The sequence below is a fragment of the Hyla sarda genome, chromosome 7, assembly GCF_029499605.1.
Source record: "Hyla sarda isolate aHylSar1 chromosome 7, aHylSar1.hap1, whole genome shotgun sequence".
In the NCBI taxonomy this organism is placed as follows: Eukaryota; Metazoa; Chordata; class Amphibia; order Anura; family Hylidae; genus Hyla; species Hyla sarda.
Window position 1 is genome coordinate 40,515,695 of NC_079195.1, and position 25,895 is coordinate 40,541,589.

The 25,895-nt window shown below is 42.6% G+C and overlaps 1 protein-coding gene across 5 annotated transcripts in view; it reads right to left on the reverse strand.

The window, feature by feature from the left end:
* LOXL4 (lysyl oxidase like 4) overlaps positions 1-25,895 on the reverse strand; it is a 128,005-nt gene that overhangs the window by 31,080 nt on the left and 71,030 nt on the right. For all 5 annotated transcript variants that reach the window (XM_056529561.1, XM_056529560.1, XM_056529562.1 and 2 more), the window contains 4 exons: positions 7,506-7,544; positions 5,937-6,150; positions 4,848-5,031; positions 2,591-2,745 (listed from right to left, as the gene is read on the reverse strand). In XM_056529561.1, coding sequence (XP_056385536.1) covers positions 2,591-2,745; positions 4,848-5,031; positions 5,937-6,150; positions 7,506-7,544 — 592 coding nt within the window. The remainder of the gene's footprint in view (positions 1-2,590; positions 2,746-4,847; positions 5,032-5,936; positions 6,151-7,505; positions 7,545-25,895) is intronic.

The following is a 25,895-nucleotide window of genomic DNA, read 5'->3' on the forward strand; positions in this document are numbered from 1 at the left end:
TTCGTATATGTCCTCATGTTGTCAGAATCTATAGGGTTAAAAGGTTCTGACAGGTTCTTTGTTGTTTTTTGTTGCTGGATTACGCCTGGCTGGCTGGACTGGTCAGCTGACCTTGATTGGAGCACCTGTTCTGGCTCCATATAAGCTGGCAGTCTACTCCCAGTCTTTGCCTGCTAAAGAGCTCAGTTTGTACTCCTAGCTAGCTTTCTACTGTTTCTGTTATATCTGGCATTTTGACCCTTTGGCTCTGCTCTCTGACTTTTCTTCTGCTATTAGCATTTTTGTACTTTGACAACTCCTAGTTTTGACGCGGATAGTGGACTTTGACTTTGTGTGTTGTGTTTGTTAGTTTTGTTTCTGTTAGTCTGTCTGCTCCCTACTGTTCCTTAACCTGTGTCTGTATTATTGTATTTTATTTATTTTGACAGTTGACTCCCCTCACTTGTCTAGGGAGGGACTGTCAGCATGGTTACCAACCCAACGCCTAGGGCAGGTACATAAGTCGGCAGGAATTGGGGAGTGGGCGAGTATAGTGTGGAGTATAGTGTGCACTCATTTCCTGCCAGACATGACATTTTAGCAGGTCCATATACCTGCATTTGCCTTGTTCCTGCATTATGGAAACAATGTCTGCTTTGCTGTAGCAAATGCAGGGCTTGACTCAGCTTGTCCATGATTTAGCTGAAAGACTTCAGCAATATAAGTGATCTCAGTCAGCATTAGTCCAGATCTTGACTCAGAGGTTGCAAGATCAGGAGCAGTTAGTTCAGAGCTTGCTAGCCAGAATTTAGGAGCTGGAGTCTGCCCGAACTTAGGTGTCATCTGTTCCTGCTTCAGCTCCTGTCGAGCTACAAGTTAGTCTCCCTGACCAATTTTCTGGTAACTGCTAGATGTTCAAAACCTTTTGCGAGAGCTGCAAATTGTACTTCAGATTAAGGCCTTACACATCTGGTACTGAGGCCAAAATAGTGGGTATCATTATGTCTCTTTTGCAAGGGTTTCCCCAAGAATGGGTATTTTCCTTTGGTCCCGATGCTCCGGAGTTGTCCTCAGTGGACGCCTTTTTGCGGGATTGGTTCTCTGGTACACTGAACTGGACCATGCTGTGCACACTGACAGTCAACTGCGTACATTAAAGCAAGGTCGCAGACCAGTAGAGGAGTACTGTGCAGATTTTAGAAAGTGTTGCATGGCCTCCAACTGGAATACTCCAGCCTTGATTTGTCAGTTTAAATTGGGATTATCTGACACCTTAAAAGACATGCTGGTGACTTACCCCTCTCCTTACACCCTTGACCAAGCTGTGATGTTAGCTGTCTGTTTAGATAGACATCTACGTGAGCACAAACAAGAGTGTTCATCTTCCTCCAATTCTCCTCTTTTGCTTGACTATTTCCTTGTCTATAATAACCAACCTGTGTCTGAGGTGGAGCCCATGCAAATAGGGTCAATTCGTACCCCAGAGGAGCACAGAAGATGTTGTCAACTAAACGGCCTGTGTTTTTACTGTGGGGAGAATACACACTTCATCGCCTCCTGTGTCAAGCACCCACATCCAAGTGGCAATCGTGGAGGCCACTTGGGCACACAGATATGTCATGCCTACCAGAGAGCTACGCCTTGCAGAATTCTTTTAGGGGGGCATTGTTCCATCTAGTGTACAATCTGACTTAACACCTAAGAGTATTGTAAAGCCTGTTTTGCATCAGTCTCTGGCTGAACCGGCGTCATGTGACACCATGGGCAATAAGAGTTTGGCGTGTACTCCTGTTGACTTGCAGTCAGAGGGAAGTAGAGAGATTCTGGAGGATGACTGTGAGGACACCAATGAGTGGTGTGATTTGGAGGATGAGGATACAGATGAGGACATTGATGGTCCATCTGTATCCAAGTCAAGACCTCTTTACTCTCAGGTTGTGAAGGGTCCGGTGGCCCCTCCTAAAAGGGGGGTACTGTCAGAAACTATAGGGTTAAAAGGTTCTGACAGGTTCTTTGTTGTTTTTTGTTGCTGAGTTAAGCCCAACTGGCTGGACTGGTCTGCTGACCTTGATTGGAGCACCTGTTCTGGCTCCAGATAAGCTGGCAGTCTACTCCCAGTCTTTGCCTGCTAAAGAGCTCAGTTTGTACTCCTAGCTAGCTTTCTACTGTTTCTGTTATGTCTGGCATTTTTTCCCTTTGGCTCCGCCCTCTGAGTCTTCTTCTGGTATTAGCGTTTTGACAGTTCCTGGTTTTGACACGGATAGTGGACTTTGACTTTGTGTGTGTGTTTGTTAGTTTTGTTTCTGTTAGTCTGTCTACTCCCTACTGTTCTTTGACCTGTGTCTGTGTTATTTTATTTTATTATTTTGACAGTTGACTACCCTCACTTGTCTAGGGAGGGACTGTCACCATGGTTACAGACCCGTCGCCTAGGGCGGGTACATAAGTAGGCAGGGATTGTGGAGTGGGCGAGTATAGTGTGCACTCCTTCCCTGCCCAGAAGTGACACATGTCACTGCCTTTATTACTGCATTGTGCATTCCCATATATCCCTTAATGTGCTGCTGTAAATGTATAACTGCTCTACTGGTGCAGCATGACCAACACTTACCCGGTCACCATATCCCATCTGAGCAACATTGCATCTCACAGCTGCATCTTCTTCATGTTGGCAGCCGGCTATACTCGCCTCTTTAAACTTGCATTCAGTAATGGACTTCTCCCGGCCAGTGCAAAGCACCTCATTCATGTGAATGGGGCCATATCCTAAAATACAGGAACAGCCTAGTGAGCAGTCCGTGTGTGTCTAGTAAGAGCCCGTATAGATCAGAAGAGGTGCCGCCCACAAATATACAACTCTGAAGCAGAGCAGGGAAAATTACTAAACAGCTGAATTACCTTTTTCCACCAATAGGGGGAGTATTGTTCATGGTTTCTACCTAACTAGACACCATGTGGTCAGATATGGTATTGCTGGCTTATTTCCTAATTTTATTTTGGGAATTGCTATAAACAAAGAGCTATTAATCTGACTGTCCTAAATGAATGTAAACCAACATCTGAGGAAAAATACACCCACACATCAATTTTTTTTTTTTTCTGCAGGGATGTGTATTGTCATAAGTGACGAAGTGCTACCTTACCCTGTCTAGTGCTGCTCTTGGTCATGTTTTTTCTTCAGGATAATGAATCTGAATCTTTGGACTGAATTAGTTTCATGCCAAATGGATATGCTCCTCTCTACCCTTGACTATGTTGCCTACATCTCAACTGGCTCCAGAAAGTTAAACAGATTTGTAAATTACTCCTATTAAAAAAATCTTAATCCTTTTAGTACTTATGAGCTGCTGAAGTTGAGTTGTTCTTTTCTGTCTAAGTGCTCTCTGATGACAAATGTCTCGGGAGCTGTCCAAAGTAGATGCAAATTCCCATAGCAAACCTATTATGCTCTGTGCAGTTCCTGAGACAAGCAGAGATGTCAGCAGAGAGCACTGTTTCCAGACAGACAAGAACAACTCAACTTCAGTAGCTGATAATTATTGAAAGGATTAAGATTTTTTAATAGAAGTAATTTACAAATCTGTTTAATTTTCTGGAGCCAATCGATCTTAAACAAAAGTTTTTTTTCCTGGAATACCCCTTTAAGGAGGCAGTGGCTCCCTATGATCTATCCTCAGCAGCACATTTGACTCCAGTCGGTGACTTCAAGGGCTGCAGCCTGGAGATCTAACTAAAAAAAAGTTCACACATCTCAAAGGGGTATTCCCATCTCAGGTTGCTGTCCCCTATTTACCAACATGATCAGGGGAGGGTTCTGAACGCTGGAACCCCTGCCGAACTTTGGGTGAATGTTACTCTTGTACACTCTAGCTGGGATGTTAGCCAACTAGCTTCCTTCCACTACACCTTCTTAACTATTACCCTATCCATCAGACCCAAAGGAGCCTTCCATTGAGTGGAAGGGAGATACACTTGACGAAATTACCACTTCATTGATTCTCTATGGGGCTGCTGAAAATTTCTGAGTACTGATCTTGAAAGCATTCGGCAGCATCATAGAAAAGGAATTAGGTAGTACACCATTCATTTGGGGACAATTTAGCTCCCATTTTCGGGATAGATGGGTATCCCGTCGGTTAGACCCCCACCAATTTTGGTAGGGAATAACTATAGATAGTGGATAACAACCTGAAATGGGAATGCCCCTTTAAGGGTTAAGGCATCAGACATTGTAAATATGGTGGGAGATACATTACTGTGCACCTTGTCGGCACAGTCATTTTCTTAAGGACTATCCAGCAAAATATGTCTCATTGCAGCCTCTTCTATGACAAAAATAAAGACGATACATTGCATTGAATAATTTGCTGCTATTTCTAATTCACCCCCGGAGCAAATAAATTGCAGGCCTTTCTTGTACCACTGGGATAACAAGGAAAAATGGCAGCTACAAAACAGATAATAAACACTCTGTGAAGATAAAAGCCGAGTGAATGGAAAACATTTCCAAGTAGAAAGAAAAATTAATGGCTGAAATGTGATTTGATTAAAAACCACTTTCTCGAGGAAACTGCGCTGAAGGAATAAGTCTTATTGGCGATCTCTCTCTTTTTTTCATAAACATTTGCATAGAGCCATTTAACAAACACCGATATTTCCACTTCTCACATCTGCTGCCAAGTGTAATAGTTTACTGCTGACTGTATAATTACTGGGCTGCGGTAACAAGTAGGATGTTAGTATTGTAATTATATTATCATAAAAGTTTTACTACTAATTTATTACCAAGGAACAGGCCGAGTTAATAAAGTTTCATTGGCAGTGTGTTAATATGGAATGTAATAACTCTAGTAAAACTATAGTCTTACCTTGTCCCAACTGGGCTCCTAAAATGGCCTCTTTAGCAGATCCGTAACCGAGCTCCCGACATACCACACTGGCCGACAGGAGATTCCACTTATCGTCACACACCGTTCCCCATTTGCCGTTTCTTAACACTTCAACTCTGCCCTCACCGGCATGGGGCCCGGACCTCAACCTTACAAGGGGCTCCTACAGGCAGAATCATGTGAGAATATACAGAATAAAATGTGGATTTGTGAGGTCACTTAGTGGGGGGGGAGGGGACACTGAGCTTTGGGATATGTATTTATACATGATATGCAGTTTTTTGTGATTTCATTATTTCATGTAAAAAGCTGTGAAAGTGCCTGTGAGTCCTGTTTCCCCCGCCCACTCAGAGAAAGCATGTGAGTCCTGATTCTCCCACCTATTCATTGACAAAGCCTGTGAGTCCTGCTTCCCCCATAGAGAAAGCATGTGAGTCCTGATTCTCCCACCTATTCATTGACAAAGCCTGTGAGTCCTGCTTCCCCCATAGAGAAAGCCTGTGAGTCCTGCTTCCCCATAGAGAAAGCCTGTGAGTCCTGCTTCCCCCATAGAGAAAGCCTGTGAGTCCTGATTTTCCCACCTTTTCATTGACAAAGCCTGCGAGTCCTGCTTCCCCCATAGAGAAAGCCTGTGAGTCCTGATTTTCCCGCCTTTTCATTGACAAAGCCTGTGAGTCCTGCTTCCCCCATAGAGAAAGCCTGTGAGTCCTGATTTTCCCGCCTTTTCATTGACAAAGCCTGTAAGTCCTGCTTCCCCCATAGAGAAAGCCTGAGTCCTGATTCTCCCTGCCATATATTTAGAGAAAGCCTGTAACTCATTCTTAGAATATGAGGCGTCAGTCACACATAGACAGTGACTGACCCTTATCGTCTGGTCCCAGATAGCCACTTTAAAGTTTAGTTCCAATAGTGATCCATTCATATAAATAAAATGTGTCCTATATTAGTCCCACAGTGTTTGGGAACCTGGGGCAAGGATTGGTTCTGTGTTTGTTTATATATAATATATATAGGATTAGACTGTACAGTGATATTTATAAAGGTTTCTATGTGAGATAATACACCTACCATAGTCTTAAATGCCTTCTTGAAGTTGTTTCTGTTTCCGGTTCCAGAGTTTGGGGAGGCCACACATTTCACTATGGCGTGCATCCCATTTCTGCATGCCGATTTATTCTGCTTTGGAGAAACCTGGACTTTGCAGTTCGCTAGATGCGGTTCTGTCCCCAAACAGTTGACTTTATGAATCCAGAACATTTTCTTCTCACTTAGCATCTTTAACCTGAGAGGAAGTCAGTATGAACAGTCCACTGAGTAAAGTAGGAGATAATACAGTCCTTTCCGATAGCCCCCTGCCTTCCCCCCAGATTGTCTTAGAGAAATGGATCTCTGCTAGGTGTCTGAACAGAACCCTCCCTGTGTACAGATTAAAAATGTCCTTATAGCAATACTGGCGCCCATCCTGGACATTTGCTGAGTAGTTGTACTTCAAATGACCCGATACCGTTCCTGATACCCACAGACCATAAAAAAAACATCCCTCTCACTTTACCTCCGCTCCCACTCTGAGGCCTCTTCATCATTAGCTTTGTTAATTTAAGTGGTGCAGACCTGCCACATGATGATGTCATTCCATTGTGCGGCAGGTCCTGCAACACTCCCGGCTTGAAGAAGGTCCTGCACCACTAACAGAGTTATGGATGCAGAGGCATCAGCGCAGGAACAGAGGGCAGGTAATAGTGATTTTTTAATTATCTTTTTTGGGGGGATTACTTTGTGGGGGGGGGGGGGGTCTACATAATAGGAGGTCTCCTTCCCACCTAATTACAGAACTACTATGGGCTTCTACCTAAAAGGGAAGGGTTCCTCTCTACCCATTGGGCGCTTCTACCTAATAGGGGGATTCCCTACCTACCTATCTTCTGAAGGTTTCTACCAACTTGCTAAGGGCTTCTACTGAATAGTTGGGGGGGGAACTACCTACCATCGGGGGGCTTTTACTTTAAAAGAGGGATTTCCCTGCCTACCTACTCGGGGCTTCTACCTAACTAGTGGGGGCATATCTGAATTATGAGGACCTCATGTTCAACTTTCACCTAAGGCTTTACAAAGTCTAGAGCCACCTCTTCTGTCACATGACATTAAAAAATGTATAGTTATCTGTAAGTACTTGAAACAAAGTATTGGTTTCCACACACACAAAAAAGTATCGGGACATCCCTAGTACTAATGGACAAAACAAGACCACCAAGTCTTTTCATATAGTGTCACTTATAGCGTCACTCATGGTGTCACAATGTACCAGTGCGGATGTGGGTATTGTCATTGATCTGTGCTCAGTGACTAGTTCTTCAGTACTTGTCTTTAGGGATTCCCTACACTACACATAGTAACAACCATCAGTTGTGTGAACAGGATTAGGCATGTGTTGGTTTATGTAAAAAAAAAAAAATGAATAATAATTTGCAATCCTTGACAGCAAACAGAGATGTTGAAAGTGTTTAGTATTACTATGCTTGCAGGTATTCCCTGATCAGAACTGCAGATTTCTGGGAATGTAGCTTTACAATTATAAATACCTTCATTTCATTCAACTCACTGAAACTTTTGGGGAAAGAAAAAAACATGTTTACTGACCTGGATTTTGGAGCCTTGATCTTCATGTTCCAGAGTTTTCTGTAATAATAAAAATAATTACAAATAAATAATTTTATTTCTTCACATACAGGTCTCCTTTATAATATTGGAATTGTTTTCCTGTCTTGGTAATTCTGAATATGGTGCTTTATAGCAATAGGACTTCCTGTGATCGCTGCAGCATGGGCAGCTACAGTTCATTAGATGGATGCTTTATAGGTGGCTGCAATCCTTTCGGGTCTTCTGACTTCCCAGTTTCCCTGCTAGACCTTTTCCATCAGTGCAGTCGCTGGAAGCAGCGATATACATCATTCATGTGGCATAACCATCTTATTTACAACTACAAACATCCGTACGGAGAAAAAAAAACTATCCGTTAATTAAAGCGTCTATAAACATTTTGCTTTCCCTAAACTTTTAATTAAATGTGTATTAATATTTAAGACTCCTGATATTTCATTTACTTTCACTGATGAGAATGTTAAATGTTACTTGTTCCTGGAGAACGTGGTTCCTGACAGACGCTGAAACCGTAGATTAAAGGGATATTACTCCATAAATTTGTGCATAAGAACTATCTCATTATTAGAATGAAGAAACATGTATGATAAAGTAATAGCTTATAAAGAAGAATCCAGCGCTCCAACAGTACAAAAGCTTGTTACTTTATTTCAAAACCATTGGGAACAGGGAGGTATGCAAGACAAAAAAGGCTTGACGTGTTTCAGGGGTTACCCCTTAGTCAGAAGCCTAACCCTGACTAATCTTAAAAGCTTTATACTTTATTGCAAATCCATTAGAAACAGGGAGGTATTCACTTCTCAAACTGGACAAGACAGGCTCAACGTGGGATTTCTTGTAAATCAGTTTCCCCCAGCCTGTGGCTCGCCAGCTGTTTATTTTTATTTTTTTTTATCTTTGGTCACTTTTATGGCCATAAAAAAATAAAAAAATATAAGTTTGGACATTTTTTGTATGCAACAATGTCAATTGTGTTGGAATTTTTTTCTTTTAAAATGGAAAACAGGGGGTTGATTTTAAGAGAATTTTTTGTAGTCTTTTAGTCAACCTAGGGTATATTGCAGAAGTGGTGTTGCAGTGTACAGTCATTTTGCTGTTCTATTCTACTATTATACCCTGCTTGGTTTACAATAATAGAAGCCACAGAGATTAATTGGATGAAGAAATCACATGGAATCTAACTACTTAGATGCCGCAGTCTTCTTTGAACATGGCATCTAGGTAGTTAAACATCTTAGGTCGGTGTTATCTATGATGTCGGTTATTGGTTCATTCTTGTGTAGTCATTGTCTCTGTATCTTGAAGTTGCTGTTGTTTCTTCCTCTCTGAACTTGTTGCAGCTTAGCTTTTTGTCTCTATGTCTTCCTTTTGCTTGTCTTTCCTTTTGTTTTGTTTGTGAGGGTAATTGGTTTCTGGTGTTAGGGTCAGTGTCCAGCAATAGATCTAGGGTCAGTTTTTCTTGTTTGTTCACATTCTTCTCCCACCTACTAAAATTCCTTATTGCCATGTCATTGGCCATTATGTGCTTATCTTCATCGTTCTTTTACATTCATCTGTTGGAGAGTTCTTATGATTGTCTTTTGTCCCCTGATTTAAATTATATATGATTTCAAATATTTCTTCTAGCAACTATCTGGTTATTTCATTATTCAGCCCTGCTGTAAGTACTGGGGGTATCCGAGTAATGGATGCCACTGTAAGGACTTTCACACTTCCTTTGTGACACAGCAGTGTGATGTCCGTCGGTGAACCCGGGGAGAATAGTCGGAGGAAAAATACATCATGGAATGTTTTTTCTTTCCGCTACTCCTGTCAAAAAACAATGGTGCCCAACAGACCCCATAATAGTAAATGGGATCTGTGGGGGCCCATTGTTTCCTGTTGTGCCCCATCAAAAATAACATCCATTAAGGCACAAAAAAAATAAAAGAAAAAGGGCCTGACGGACATTTGCCGACAGGGCATAACGTCAGTGTGAAAGGGGCCTTAAAGGGGTTCTACGGTGAGAAATTTTTTTTTCAATTCAACTTACTTCTATAAAAAAAATATGGGATAAGATGTCTTGGGACGGAGTACCCCTTTAACAAAGGTCCCAAAGAAGACAGCCTGGCCTGTACTGCTGTAGGAGAGAGCAGTCTGTACTATAGTATGGATAACGTTGTTGGTCATGGGGTACGTAAGCTACTTTTATAGACATCTATAGGCAGACAGAATTGTACCATTTAACTCTTTCTATGTAGGGAATTTGGAGCCTTGTATCAGAAAAACTAATTTCCAAGCCATATAAATATAAATTAGGATAAATAAGTATAAAATGTTGAATCTTTAAAACAACAAGAAGGTGGATCTCCAGCCCCGCGCCCTCCCTTAGATCAACAGGTGATATTTAGAGCATTCACTGCAATGAATATATATTATCACCTCTATAAATTATTAAGTCACTGAAATAGATTAAAAGAAACTCTGCATATAAGCAAAGAAATTGTCAACCACGGCCCCTGCTGAGAGACCGTGAAAAAAACTGCTTACTTTACATTTCTGTATCCGAGACAGAAAAAAAGCTGTGACCAGATGGTTTTCTTCTCTCCTCCAATGTGAAGTTTCTATAGCAACTTTTAGAGCAAAAGCAAATTATCCTGGAACTGCACTATTTATTTATGATGATACATTGTAAACCTAATTTAGTCCAAAATTCTGATATTTTTGGTGAAAACTTATTCTTATTTTATGTCAGTTACTTGGGGATAGATGATAGATAGATAGATATGATATATATATATATGTATATATACCGTATTTTTCGTCCTATAGGACGCACCGGCGTATAAGACGCACCCAATTTTTAGGGGCAAAATCTTAAAAAATAAAGATTTTGAACCCAATAGTGGTCTTCAACCTGCGGTCCTCCAGATGTTGCAAAACTTCAACTCCCAGCATGCCCGGACAGCCGTTGGCTGTCCGGGCATGCTGGGAGTTGTAGTTTTACAACATCTGGAGGTCCGCAGATTGAAGACCACTGCATAGGAGGTAATACTCACATGTCCCCGCCGCTCCGGACCCGTCACCGCTGCCCTGGATGTCGCTCCATCGCTGTCACCGTGTCCCCGTCGTTCCGGAACGTCTCTGCTGCCGGCCGGGTATCCTCGCTCTCCGTCGCCGCCATCACGTCGTTACGCACGCCGACGTACGTACGCGACGACGTGATGACGAGGAAGGAGAGCGCCGGCCATACAGGGGATCCCGGCACGGAGCAGACACCAAGGAGGCAGGTAAGGTCCCCCCCGGTGTCCTGTAAGCACTATCCCGGCTATTCAGTCGGGCTGTTCGGGACCGCCGCGGTGAAATCACGGCGGTCCCGAACAGCCCGACTGAACAGCCGGGTTAGTGTCACTTTCCCTTCAGACGCGGCGGTCAGCTTTGATCGCTGCGTCTGAAGGGTTAATACAGGGCATCACCGCAATCGGTGATGTCCTGTATTAGCCGCGATAGGGGTGTATTCGCCGTATAAGACGCACCGACTTTTTCCCCCCAGTTTTGGGGAAGAAAAAGTGCGTCTTATACGGCGAAAAATACGGTATATATATATATATATATATATATATATATATATATATATATACACACACTGTAGATATAAGATAGTTAGACCCTGTCTTAGCTGGTGAATAAAACAAAATGGAAGAGCGCTTCATAGTGTAAAACCTCCTATAGGTAATCCACCAATATCACTAAACCAAAGGGGGGTGCCTCGTGTGTTACCACTAAAACAAATGGCAGTATTGCGACGGGCACCGCCACTAAGTGAAAGTCGCCCTTAGGTAATGGCCGCTCACCTTAAGCGAATAGGAAATTCGCATATCAACCCAACCAGTGGATTACCAAGAAGAAGAGAGCCAGCTGCTGAGCCCGGGTCCCAGGAGAAGGAGCGATCCAATCCTGAAGGAAGTCAATGTAGAGAGGAGAAAAAATGACCCTTACAATGGCGCTGCTGGTTCAAGTAAGAAGTGAAATCCAAGCCAGGAGTATTTTCAAACACCGGAGTGGTTTATTGAACATAAAATAATAAAAGTACAGGAATGACGTGTTTCGGGGGAGCCACCCCCTTCCTCAGATCAGTCTGGGTACAGCAGGGTATAATAGGTTTAAATAGGTTTAAAACATCACAAGTTACATTTGAGGTATATGTCAGAATCAAACCATAATGCAAGTCATAATGCAACCATTATGTCTGTACTTGCATTATGGTTTGATTCTGACATATACCTCAAATGTATCTTGTGATGTCATCCTCTGGATCCACCCCCTTTTTGCATTGGCACCAATTTTAAACCTATTTATACCTTGTATATGTACCTGCTGTACTCAGACTGATCTGAGGAAGGGGGTGGCTCCCCCAAAACCTGTCATCCCTGTACTTTTATTATTTTATGTTCAATAAACCAGCAGCGCCATTGTAAGGGTCATTTTTTCTCCTCTCTACATTGACCAATGTAACTAGGAACTCTTACCATAGGAGGTTGTGTGGACTCACACACATCAATGGTCTGCGTGAATGAGCAATAGAACCGGGTCTGCAGCCTCCCCGACCAAGCGATCAATATCAGGTGAAGACTTCCAAGAAGGAAGTGGGGTTCAACGGCGCTGACCAGGAGCAAGTACGTCAGGTAGGATAAAAGGTTTATTGGATAAAAGAATGCAATGCGTTTCACCGTGCTTGCGCGGTTACATCAGCCATGAGATCAGATGCCTGACGAAACCGCGCAAGCACGGTGAAACGCATTGCATTCTTGTATCCAATAAACCTTTTATCCTACCTGATGTACTTGCTCCTGGTCAGCGCCGTTGAACCCCACTTCCTTACTGGAAGTCTTCACCTGATCTTGATTAGCTGGTGATTGGCTGAGTGAGCCGTCACTTTTGCTTATCTCGGAAGGAGGGGACCAAAGTGCTCCGGAAACGTACCATTCGAGAGATTGCTGGGGGTCTCAGTGGTCAGAAAACCACAATCAGACACTTATCCCCTCTATTCTGTGGATGGGGAATAATTTTATTTCACCACAGCACTTCTAAGAGGTAAGAGGAAGTGATCTCTCCGGGGTCAGCTGACTTCCTGTGAAGTACAGGATGACATCATCACTTATCCCTTGCTGTATACAGACCTCCCCATCCAGTTCCATCTGTATAGTGCTGCTTTTTACATGAGTTCAGGATATATAGTAGTTATACCCCTCCCCTTAAGCTGTGTTCACTTTGCTGGATTTTTGCCATGATTTTTCAGAAATCATAGGAAAATTACGCTATTTTACGGCAGTTGCACAAATTGTCTTATCTATCTATTTGTCTATCTAATTCATATATATCCTATGTTTAATCATCTATCAATTAATTATTAATGTATCTATTTAAAGGGGTATACCAGTATCTTTTTTTATTTGACTATGCTACAGGGGCTGTAAAGTTAGTGTAGTTCATAATATAGTGTCTGTACCTGTGTGACGGTTTTCTCACAATTCTTATGTGATTTTAACCCCAATATTTATTTTTAACAGCATACAAAATGACTACTGTGGAGACCTGACATCACTAGTGAGGTGATCAGAGGGAGCCTGTCCTGCTTAAATGGGTGGAGCAACTGCTGGGTGGGAGAGAGTTCATTTTGCAACAGCTGTAGGCACCCTGATTAGGAAACACCGGTGTATTGCATTGAAGGGATCACAGGTGTGTTTCAATGGGTGGGGTGGCTGATGTGTGGGAGAAAGGAAAGAGACTTAATACTTACAAACTATGCAACTATGGGTTGTGTAGTTTAGAGAACGAAATTCAACTGGAAATACCCAGTTATGGCCGGTACGTACTACTAATATCACCTTATGGTGGATAACCCCTTTAATCAGGGCTGGTTCTGCCTATAGAGCGCCTTCTTGATGGGTGCAACGCTCTGCCAGCTGCAAGAAAGTTAGTAGCCAGCCAGTATCCGAAGCACCCGCCCCGCCAGCACCACCGTCGCACCCCCTAACCAAATCCCCCCCCATAATAATCTGCATTCTTCAGCCTCGTGGAGGAGCGCAGTGCCAGCTCCAAGGCAGACAGGCAGGTCAGGTCCGTCTAACATCCTGATTATCGTGCGCGCCTCCATACATCTGCCCCAACCCCCTCGTCTCTTCTGAGCGATCACGTCTATATGCCTCAGAGGAGAACTGCTTCCAGCGGCAACATGCTCCTCAGAGGCAGACAGGCATGATCGCTGATGTCCTCCGCCTCATGAAATCACAACTCCGTCTCCGCCCCTCCGCCACCGCTCGGGCTATAGAGGACAAAGATGGCGCTACTGACAGCCTATGGGGGCGTGTGTGCGGATTCTTACAGCATGTTTAAGTGCATGATTATGTGTGTTACAGTGTGTCACCTCAATAGTAAGGACATTACATGAGGAGGGAGTTTGTTACAGAGTGTCACCCCAGAAGTAAGGTGATTATATGACGAGGAGGTTTGTTACAGTGTGTCACCCCCGTAGTAAGGTGATTATATGACGAGGAGGTTTGTTACAGTGTGTCACCCCAGTAGTAAGGAGATTACATGAGGAGGTGGTTTGTTACAATGTGTCACCCCAGTAGTAAGGTGATTATATGACGAGGAGGTTTGTTACAGTGTGTCACCCAAGTAGTAAAGTGGGGTGTGTGAAAGGGTGGGACCAATGGGTTAGGTCAAGGGGCGGCAAAATCAGCTTTTACCTAGGGTGGCAAAAATCCTTGCACCATATTTATCAATCATCTCATATCTATCACATATCTATCTATCTCATATCTATCTATCTATCTATCTCATATCTATCTATCTATCTCATATCTATCTATCTCTTATCTATCTCATATAGTGATGTCGCGAACATAAAACTTTCGGTTCGCGAATGGTGAATGCGAACTTCCACAAATGTTCACGAACCGGCGAACCGGGCGAACCGCCATTGACTTCAATGGGCAGGTGAATTTTAAAACCCACAGGGACTCTTTTTGGCCACAATAGTGATTTAAAAGTTGTTTCAAGGGGACTAACACCTGGACTGTGGCGTGCCGGAGGGGGATCCATGGCAAAACTCCCATGGAAAATGACATAGTTGATGCAGAGTCTGGTTTTAATCCATAAAGGGCATAAATCACCTAACATTCCTAAATGGTTTGGAATAACGTGCTTTAGCCCCCTTTAGGCAGCACATAGAGCCCCCTTTAGGCATCACATAGTTAGATACCCCCTTTAGGCAGCACATAGATTCCCCCATATTAGGCAGCACATAGTTAGAGACCCCCTTTAGGCAGCACATAGGTAGAGCCTCCCTTTAGGCAGCACATAGTTAGATCCCCCCTTTAGGCATCACATAGTAAGATCCCCCCCTTTAGGCAGCACATAGATTCCCCCATGTTAGGCAGCACATAGTTAGAGCCCCCCTTTAGGCAGCACATAGATTCCCCCATATTAGGCAGCACATAGTTAGAGCCCCCCTTTAGGCAACACATAGATTCCCCCATATTAGGCAGCACATAGTTAGAGCCTCCCTTTAGGCAACACATAGAGCCCCCTTTAGGCAGCACATATTTAGATCCCGCCTTTAGGCAGCACATAGATTCCCTCATATTAGGCAGCACATAGTTAGAGCCCCCCTTTAGGCAGCACTGGTTTTATTTCACAGCCAAAAAAGGTATTTTTTATTTTTATTTGAACAACTGTCACACCAATGTGATTTGCACTAGTGTGACAATGAGCAAAAAAGGTTGCCAGCGGAGTTCCCCTTTTAAGCAGAGGTCCCCAACCAGTGTGCCTCCAGCAGTTGCGAGACACACGGACCGAACGTATAGCCCTTTTAATACTGTAGTTAGTTGCTTGAAGGAACTTAAGTTCTACACTGGAGTACCCCTTTTAACCAGCGGTTCCCTCCCAACCAGGGTGCCTCCAGCTGTTGTAAGACACACGGACTGATATTTGAGCCCTAAAAAGGGCTTTTTTGGGTGCTGTCCTTAAAGCAGATGTTAGACTAGTGCTTTAGGAGTAAAGTGGACCCTGAATACACCACCTAGCAGCAACCTAGCTATCGCTTTCCCTATTACAGCAGGAGCAGCTTCTCTGTCCCTCCACTTTCTAAGCCTGCAGCATGCCGAATGAAGGTAAAATGTCGTCCGTGCAGGAGGTAGGAGGGTCTGGAAGGGAGGGACTGCTGCTGATTGGCTGTAATGTGTCTGCTGACTCTGTCTCACAGGGTCAAAGTTTACCGCAATGTTAAAGTATAGGGGGCGAATTGAACTTCACATATGTTCGCCCGGCGATGTGAACGCGAACATGCTAAGTTCGCCGGGAACTGTTCGCAACATCTCTAATCTCATATCTATCTATCTCATATCTATCTATCTCATATCTATCTCATATCTATCTATCTATCTATCTCATATCTATCTATCTCATATCTATCTATCTCATATCTATCTATCTCATATCTATCTATCTATCTATCTATCTATCTATCTCATATCTATCTATCTCATATCTATCTATCTCATATCTATCTATCTCATATCTATCTATTTATTCCATATCTATCTATCTCATATCTATCTATCTCATATCTATCTATCTCATATCTATCTATCTATCTCATATCTATCTATCTCATATCTATCTATCTCATATCTATCTATCTCATATCTATCTATCTCATATCTATCTATCTCATATCTATCTATTTATTCCATATCTATCTATCTCATATCTATCTATCTCATATCTATCTATCTCATATCTATCTATCTATCTCATATCTATCTATCTATCTCATATCTATCTATCTCATATCTATCTATCCTCATATCTATCTATCTCATATCTATCTATCTATCTATCTATCTCATATCTATCTATCTATCTCATATCTATCTATCTATCTATCTATCTCATATCTATCTATCTCATATCTATCTATCTATCCTCATATCTATCTATCTAGCAAAAAATAAGAGCAGCACAGCCAAAAAATTTAAATAGTAGGTACAAGCGGCCAGTTGGCCCTGGTTAAAGGCCCAAATCCAGATAAAATAACAAAAGATGGCCGCAGCACTCAAAAAATATGGCCTTATTCCATATCCCAAATACAGGAGCAACATTTCGGCTGCCCGTGCAGCCTTTTTCAAGCATGCTGTATTTGTGATATGGAATAAGGTCACTTATATTTTTTCACAATTTTTTGAGTGCTGCGGCCATCTTTTGTTATCCTATCTATCTATCTCATATCTATCTATCATCAGATTATCATTCATTACTTTGAATACATTTCTGTGGTTCTCCAGCCATTGTCATACTCCAACTCCCATCATGCCCTGAGAGCCTGCATCCCCAGCTGCTGAGCCCAAGATTGCAGACGCGAGGTAAACTCCCATATTTAACAATGGGTAACAATTTTCTACATGGTCATTTACCTTTATAATAAAAAAAATCCCACCAAAGACTCCAGACTGTCCTCACAGGGCGCTGAGAACCATTGTCATTCTATCTATTTAAAGAACATTGTGCTGGAAATATGTACAATTACCGCTCAGCTAACCATATACTGCTCTCCCCTAAATCACATAGCGCCGCTCCCTGTATAGTAATGACACCTTGTGACAATGGCTGACCGGCCGACCGATGAACTTACCTCTGAAAGGTTGCATAGTATCTAGAGAGCGGTGCCCATTTAGTGCCTAATGTCACCCAGTCCCATACAATAGAAAGCATTAATTACTATGTATACTATTATTATGGCTTGATATTTAGCTGAACTTTTATATGTGATATTAAAGCTCTTTAAAAATGCCAGCCTAGAACCTGGCAATAGCGGGAGTGCAGAGCATGTATTCAGCGGTGAATGGTACCCTGTGAGAGTGGGCACCATAATAAGCTCAAATGTATTTAACAAAAACACCATTAGAGCACATATCCGGGATAATAAAACATAACTATGAGGCCCGAGGTCTAATGCCACTAGTTACAAAAATTCACAACTTCCATTTGTCTGTTTTTTTTGGTTATTTCACCTCCAAATAAATTAATAAAATGTAATCAAAAAGTACCCCAAAATTCTACTACTGAAAACTACAAAGGGGGAGATTCATCAAAACTTGTGCTGAGGAAAAGTTGTCCAGTTGCCCATAGCAACCAATCAGATCGCTTCTTTCACTTCTAATAAGGCCTCTGAAAAAGGAAAGAAGCGATCTGATTGGTTGCTATGGGCAACTGGGCAACTTTTCCTCAGCACAGGTTTTGATAAGTCTCCCCCAAAGTGTCCTGTATAAAAACGGCAGAAATGGGGGAGAAAAAAAACGACTTCATACACATTCGGGCCTGGCTTGCTTCAGAGAAGAATACCAACCAACAGGCTCCGAAGTATTGAACACTGGTGGTGCTTCTTTATTAAAAGTTACAAATACAGTGACGGGTTTCGAGGGTACTAGCCCTCTTCCTCAGATTGCCAAAGCCTTTTGGAATCCTTCTCTGGAGCAAGCAGCGCCCAAATGTGTATAAGCTTGTTTTTTCCCTAGTTTTGAACAGGACAGATTACTCCAACCCTGGGACCCCAGAGGCTTTGCTCGCTTCATGATATTTGGTAGCCCTATGTAGGGGTATTTTGCGCTAAATTTACCTATTTGAGGTAAGAGACCAGCATGGCATCAGTCTGCTGCTATTTATGCTGTTTGCCCTAGTCAGGGTCCCGTTAACCTCTTCAGGACACAGGGCGTATGGATACGCCCTGCATTCCGAGTCCTTAAGGACCGAGGGCGTATCCATACGCCCGTGGGAAATCCGGTCCCCACCGCTAGCCGGTTGGGGACCAGAGCCGGATGCCTGCTGAAATCATTCAGCAGGCACCCTGGCACATCGCCCCATGTCGGCGATCGGAGAAAATCGCATGTCAATTCAGACATGCGATTTTCTCCAATTCCGGCTGATCGGGTCTCTGGTGACCCGATCACCCGGAAAATAGGGCTGATCGGAGCTGTCAGCAACAGCCCCGATCAGCTTAAGTGATAGGAGTGAGGTCGCAAAGCTGCGATCTCCTCCTATCCCCTGCCATTACTCAGAACGGAGTTCTGACCAATGGCAGCGCAGGACAGGGGGTTGCCATGGCAACCCCCGTTCTGCTCGCCCCTGGATGTCGAGGGGCTCTGGGAAGAAGATGGAGGCCGTACCTGCAGGAGAAGATGCCTGGGGACCTGGGATCTTCGCTGGAGCCTGCTGGATCTTTGCCCAGGTAGGGAATCGACAGTGGGGGGGGGGAATTGAAAGTGAAAGTAAATCGATCTTTACTGTGGCAACCACTAGGGGGGCCAAACTGCAACTCCCAGCATGCCCAGACAGCCAAAGGCTGTCTGGGCATGCTGGGAGTTGTAGTTTTGCAACATCTGGAGGGTCACAGTTTGGAGACCACTGTTACAGTGGTGCCCAAATGGTAGGCCTCCAGATGTTGCCAAACTACAACTCTCAGCATGCCTCGACTGCCCAGGCATGCTGGGAGTTGTAGTTCTGTAACATCTGTCCCTTCAGATTTAGCAATTTTCATGACATTTTTGACAATTGCTGCTCTACTTTGAAGCCCTCTAATTTTTTCAAAAAGCAAAAGTATGTCCATTTTATGATGCCAACATAAAGTGGACATATTGTATTTGTGAAGAAAAATAAAATTTATTTGGAATATCCATTTTCCTTACAATTAGCTTCAAAGTTAGAAAAATGCAAAATTTTCAAAATTTTCATGAAATTTGGGGATTTTTCACCAAAAAAGGATGCAATTAACGCCGAAAATTTACCACCAAAATAAAGTAGAATATGTCATGAAAAAACAATCTCAGAATCAGAATATTCGGTAAAAGCATTTTCGCGTTATTAATTCGTAAAGTGACGGTGGTCATAATTGCGAAAAAGGGCTCAGTCCTTAAGGTGAAAAAGGGCTGCGTCCTTAAGGGGTTAAGGGTGCATTCACACCATATTTTTGCAGTACAGTTCCCATATACGTTTTCAATGTGAAAACCGTACGAGACCGTATTGAAAACCGTATGCATTGACTCTACATTGAAAATCGTATGCCAAAAGATGCATCAGCTTGTGCTCGTTTTGCATCCTGTAAGATTTTGTCAGTTTTTTTTCCCGTACCCAAAACTGTAGCCTACTAAGGTTTTTGGTCCGGGTGAGAAACCGTATTAAACCGTACACTTTTTTTTTTTTTTTTTTTTTTTTTTTTTAACATGGGAGTCAATGGGAACCTTACAGAACAATATGTGCATACGGTTCATCTGGTTTTCACCATACGGTTTTTGACTTTGCAGGTTTTTTTTTCTTGGAATTTCAATCAAACAAGTGAAACTTTATTCATAATGGAGTGAAAAGTTAAAAACGTATACTTTTTTTTTCTTAAAAAACTGATGCAACCGGACACCATTTTTTTAAACCGTATACAGTTTTTAACTGTACACACGTTTTGATACAGTTTAGTCAGGTTTTGAGGAATCAGTTTTTCATCAAAAACCTGATACGGGAACTGTATTGCAAGAACGTGGTGTGAATGCACCTTAACACAGTGTTTCCCAACCAGAGTGCCTCCAGATGTTGTAAAACTACAACTCCCAGCATGCCCGGACAGCCAAAGGCTGTCCGGGCATGCTGGGAGTTGTAGTTTTGCAACACCTGGAGGCACCCTGGTTGGGAAATACTGCGTTAACGCCTTTTTTTTTTTTTTTCCATTTAGGTCTGCATAAAACAGTCCACCATGAAGCTCCATCAAATCTGCAGATGAATCCTTAAAAAAAAAAAAAAAAAGCCAAAGAAGCTGTGAAAAATGTTCTGTTTTTCCCATCACCCACTCCAAAAATGAGAAAATAAAGGAAGGGATACCCACATGCACGAATCCCCTGCCATTGCTGTTCCCAGCGGAGCAGAGCTTTCTGCGTACATCCTGAAACACAAGAAGCAGGTCTTCTGGGTGAGGGAACAGGACAGGTGAGTATCACTTTTTTTTTTCTCTTCCAGTTTATGCTAGTCTAAATCCTTGCACAAATTTTTGTGGGGATTGGATAATACCAATAAAGGTGTTTTCTGTGCCTTTTATATTAGTGTCCCATGCTAAGGACAGGCCACCAATTGCATATGGGGTGCGACTCCCAGTACGTCCGTCAGTCAGATGATTAACCCCTTAAGGACCACAGGTTTTTCCGTTTTTGCACTGTCGTTTTTTTCCTCCTCACCTTTTAAAAATCATAACCCTTTCAATTTTGCACCTAAAAATCCATATGATGGCTTATTTTTTTGCGCCACCAATTCTACTTTGCAGGGACATCAGTCATTTTACCCAAAAATCTACAGCGAAACGGAAAAACAATTATTGTGCGAAGAAAAAATGCCATTTTGTAAGTTTTGGGGGCTTCCGTTTCTACACAGTACATTTTTCGGTAAAAATGACACCTTATCTTTATTCTGTAGGTCCATACGGTTAAAATAATACCCTACTTATATATAGGTTTGATTTTGTATTACCAACTTCTAAAGAAAATAATAACTACATGCAGGAAAATGTATACGTTTAAAATCGTCATCTATAACTTTTTTTATTTTTCCACGTACGGGCCAGTATGAGGGCTCATTTTTTGCGGTACCATTTTTATATTGATTGGACTTTTTGATCGCTTTTTATAAATTTTTTCATGACATAAAAAGTGACCCAAAATACGCTATTTTGGACTTTGGAATTTTTTTGCACATACGCCATTGACCCTGCGGTTTAATTGATTATTTTTTTTTTATAGCTAGGACATTTACGCACGTGGCCATATCACATATGTTTATGTTAATTTTTGTTTACATGTTTTTTTTTTTTTATGGGAAAAGGGGGGTGATTTGGACTTTTATTAGGGAAAGGGTTAAATCACATTATTAACTTTTTTTTTTACTCTTTTTTTTTGCAGTGTTATAGCTCACATAGGGGGTTATAACATTGCATACACTGATTGCCAGCACTGTTCACTGCACAGCCATAGCTTTGCATTGATCAGTGTTATCGGCGGTGAATCTCAGGCTTGGAGCTATCATTCGCCGATGGGACGCACCGGAGGAAGGGGAGTGACCCTACGTTCGTGTCCCAACTGATCAGGACACCGCATTTTCACTGCGGTGGTCCCGCTCAGCTCCACTGAGCAGCCGAGAAGGTTTTACTTTGGTTTTAGACGCGGCGTTCAACTTTGAACGCCGCATCTAAAGGGTTAATAGCACGCGGCTCTGCGTTCGCTGCTGCGCTCTATTAGACCCAGGTTCCGGCTTCAGTTACATCCCGGGACCGAACCAATATGACACGCGGTCACCGCGTGACCGCACGTTATATCGCGGGAGTCGGCCACAGACGTAAATATACGTCTGTGGTCGTTAAGGGGTTAAAAGAGCTACGGCCCTTGTGCGAGTCCTGAAGCCCCCTCACTGCTTACCAGGCAGCTGTATCTTGTATCTGTATCAGCTGCGGCGGTACTGTATGTACAGAGCTATGTATGGTAAGAAATGTAGAGCTCACAGTGTTCATACACGACCCCTTCAATGAGTTTATTGGGGTGCAGAGTCTGACCCCTGACAATAGGTATGTATACAATGTATACTGAAAGAAAAAATTATTTGACCCCCTGGGGATTTTATACATTTCCCCTTTGACAAAGAAACGATCAGTCTATAATTTTAATGGTCCGTACATTTGAACAGTGAGAGACAGAAAAACAACAAAAAATCCAGAAAAACGTATTAAAATAAAAAGTTATGAACTGATTTAAATGATATATTCAGTGAAATAAGTATTTGATCCATTATCAATCAGTAAGATTTCTGGCTCCCAGGTGTCTTTTCTGCAGATAACTAGCTGAGATTAGCAGCACTCTCTTAAAAGGAGGACTCCTAATCTCATCTTGTTACCTGTATAAATGATAATCGCACCAAGTGTTGCAAACTTCTCCCCAAGATGCTCGGCGATGGTCTTGTAGCCCATTCCAGCCTTGTGCAGGTCTATAATCTGGTCCCTGATATCCTTGGAAGGCTCTTTGGTCTTGGCCATGGTGGAGAGAGTTTGGAATATGATTGATTCTGTAGACAGGTGTCTTTTATATAGGTAACAAGCTGAGATTAGGAGTTTCCTTTAACCCCTTAAGGACTCAGCCCATTTTCACCTTAAAGGGGCACTCCGCCCCTAGACATCTTATGCCCTATCCAAGGGATAGGGGATAAGATGTCAGATCGCCGCGGTCCCGCTGCTGGGGACCCCGGGGATCGCCGCTGCGGCAGCCCGCTGTCATTACTGCACAGAGCGAGTTCGCTCTGCACGTAATGACGGGCAATACAGGGGCCGGAGCATCGTTACGTCATGGCTCCGCCCCTCGTGATGTCATGGCCTGCCCCCCTCAATACGAGTCTATGGGAGGGGGTGTGGCGGTCGTCACGCCCCTGCCATAGACTTGCATTAAGTGGACGGGCCGTGATGTCACGAGGGGCGGAGCCATGACATCACACTGCTCCGTCCCCTGTATCGCCCGTCATTACACACAGAGCGAACTCGCTCTGTGCAGTAATGATAGCGCAGTGCCGCAGCGGCAATCCTGGGGGTCCCCAGCAGCGGGACCGCGGCGATCTGACATCTTATCCCCTATTCTTTGGATAGGGGATAAGATGTCTAGGGGCGGAGTACCCCTTTAAGGACTCAAAACAATCTTTCGTTTTTTCCTCCTCATCTTCTAAAAATCATATTTCAATAGTTCAATTTGACATCTACAGAGCCATATAAGGGCTTGTTTTTTGCGTTACCAATTGTACTTTTTAATTACATCACTTATTGTATAACATAATCTGCGGTGGAAAAAACAAATATTTGTGGCGTGAAAGGAAAAGAAAAAACGCCGTTTTGCAAATTTTCAGGGCTTCTGCTTCTACGCAGTGCACTTTTCAGTAAAAAATTACACATTATCTTTATTCTGTAGGTCCATACGGTTACAGGGATACCCAATTTATGTAGGTTTTATTTATTTAACTACTTTAAAAAAAATGATAACTACATGCACCAAAATCAGTATGTATAAAATTGTCATCTTCTGACCCCTATAACTTTTTTATTTTTACACGTATGGGGCTATATGAGGGCTTATTTTTTGCACCGTGGTCTTATGGTAGTTTTTATCAGTACCATTTTTGTTTTGATGGGACTTTTTGATTGCTTTTTATTAATAGTTTTATGGTATATGAAGTGACCAAAAATTCACAATTTTGGACTTTGATATTTTTTTACGTGTTCGCCATCGACCATGTGGTTTAGCTAACCTTATATTTTAAGGTTAGCTAAACCACACATTTATTCTCTCTATTTTTTTTTTTTACCACTTTTTACTTCTTTTCTTTAGCCCCCTTAGCATACACAGTTCAATGCTATGGCATGGAGCAGCAGATCGCCGATCAGACGACGAGGAGGAAGGTGAGGACCCTCTTGTTATCCAGGATAGTCCCAATCAGCTCCGCTGAGCTGCCGCCATAGATTCACTTTCAGTTTAGACGCCACCCTCAACTTTGATTGCACCATCTAAAGGGTTAATGCCGGGCATTGGCCCGATCGGAGGTGCCCGGCGTTAGCTGTGGGTCCTGGCTGCCCATAGCAACTGGGACCCATGGGGTTTAACCTGTTCTCCGCTCGTGAGAACGGTTTAACCCTGTTAATGGGATCAGGGCATACAGGTACACCCTCAGTCCTTAAGGACTCGGGAACGGGGCGTACCGGTACACCCTGCGTCCTTAAGGGGTTAAAGGGGTACTCTGGTGGGAAACTTTTTTTTTTCTTTAAATCAAATCAACCGGAGCCAGAAAGTTATACAGATTTGTAAATTACTTCTATTTAAAAATCTTAACCCTTCCAGTACTTTTCAGCTGCTGTATGCTTCACAGGAAGTTCTTTTCTTTGGAATGTATTTTCAGTCTGACCACAGTGCTCTCTGCTGCCATCTCTGTCCATGTCAGGAACTGTCCAGAGCAGGAGGAAATCTCCATAGCAAACCTCTCCTGCTCTGGACAATTCCTGACATGGACATGTGTGTCAGCAGAGAGCACTGTGGTCAGACAGAAAATAAATTAAAAAAGAAAAGAACTTCCTTTGGAGCATACAGCAGCTGATAAGTACTGGAAGGATTAAGATTTTTAAACAGAAGTAATTTACAAATCTGTTTAACTTTCTGGCACCAGTTGCTTTAAAAAGAATGTTTTCATGTTAAAAAATAAATAAATAAATAAAGAATGTTTTCCTCCGGAGTACCCCTTTTAATAGAGTGCTCCTAATCAGCCAGTTGCTTGTATAAGAGACACCTGGGAACCAGAAATCTTGCTGATTGATAGGGGATCAAATACTGATTTTACTGAGAAAAATGCAAATCAATTCCTAATTTATTTGAAAGGTGTTAATCTGGATTTTTTGTTGTTATTCTGTCTTTCACTGTTCAATGCTGAGTGTAGGACAATTGTATACGGTCTAGGCAATCCTCCAGGCTGATCCATTTATCTGCACTGATAGATTGTAGCAATCAGGACAGGAGATAGATTTGTGCTGCTGATGTGTCTGGCACAGGGCATTGTCTAGACTGGGTGCATTTAACCCCTTGGTTATTATTATTTTTTTATTTTTTGTTTTGCCATTGTTTCCAAGAGCTTCTATTTTTTCATATTTCCTTTAACAAACCCTTTTTATGTTTAATTTTTTATTTGTTTTCTAGACTTGCTGTATTATTTAATGGAGTCATTTTGACATATATAAAACTCAGTGTATGTGTGTATACAGTATGTGTATATGTATGTTCCAGCATAACTTCCAAAAGGATGGAGTTATTTCTATTTATCTTAGCACACATGTTTTTTATAGGTTATACAAAAATATAGTAGAATGTATGGATATTCTGATATAGACAACCTCTGCTGCCGTGGAGCACATGCAAGTCTATGGGACTTCCGATACATCTCTCAATCACATTACTCTTGAGCTGCGGAGATTACCCAGGAGTTTTTAAATATACTGCTGCTGGACTAACATGGTGGTAAAATATGATTCAACTGTCAGCAGGCAGGTGCAGAGAATAGTAAGTACTGGGGCAGGGAGAGGGGACAGGGCGTGCCAGAGAGAAGATTTATTATGGGTTGAGAGAAAAATGAAGGGGAGAGAAGACATCAGTGTGCGGGCAGAGAGAGGGCATGGTAGCACTGCTGCAGTAAGGAGTGCAGGGAGGTCGAGCGGCCTATTACTGCTGGGGCTTTAGGAGACTGGAAAAGCTGGGTGGCATGAAGAATGCATTTGCATAATGCCCT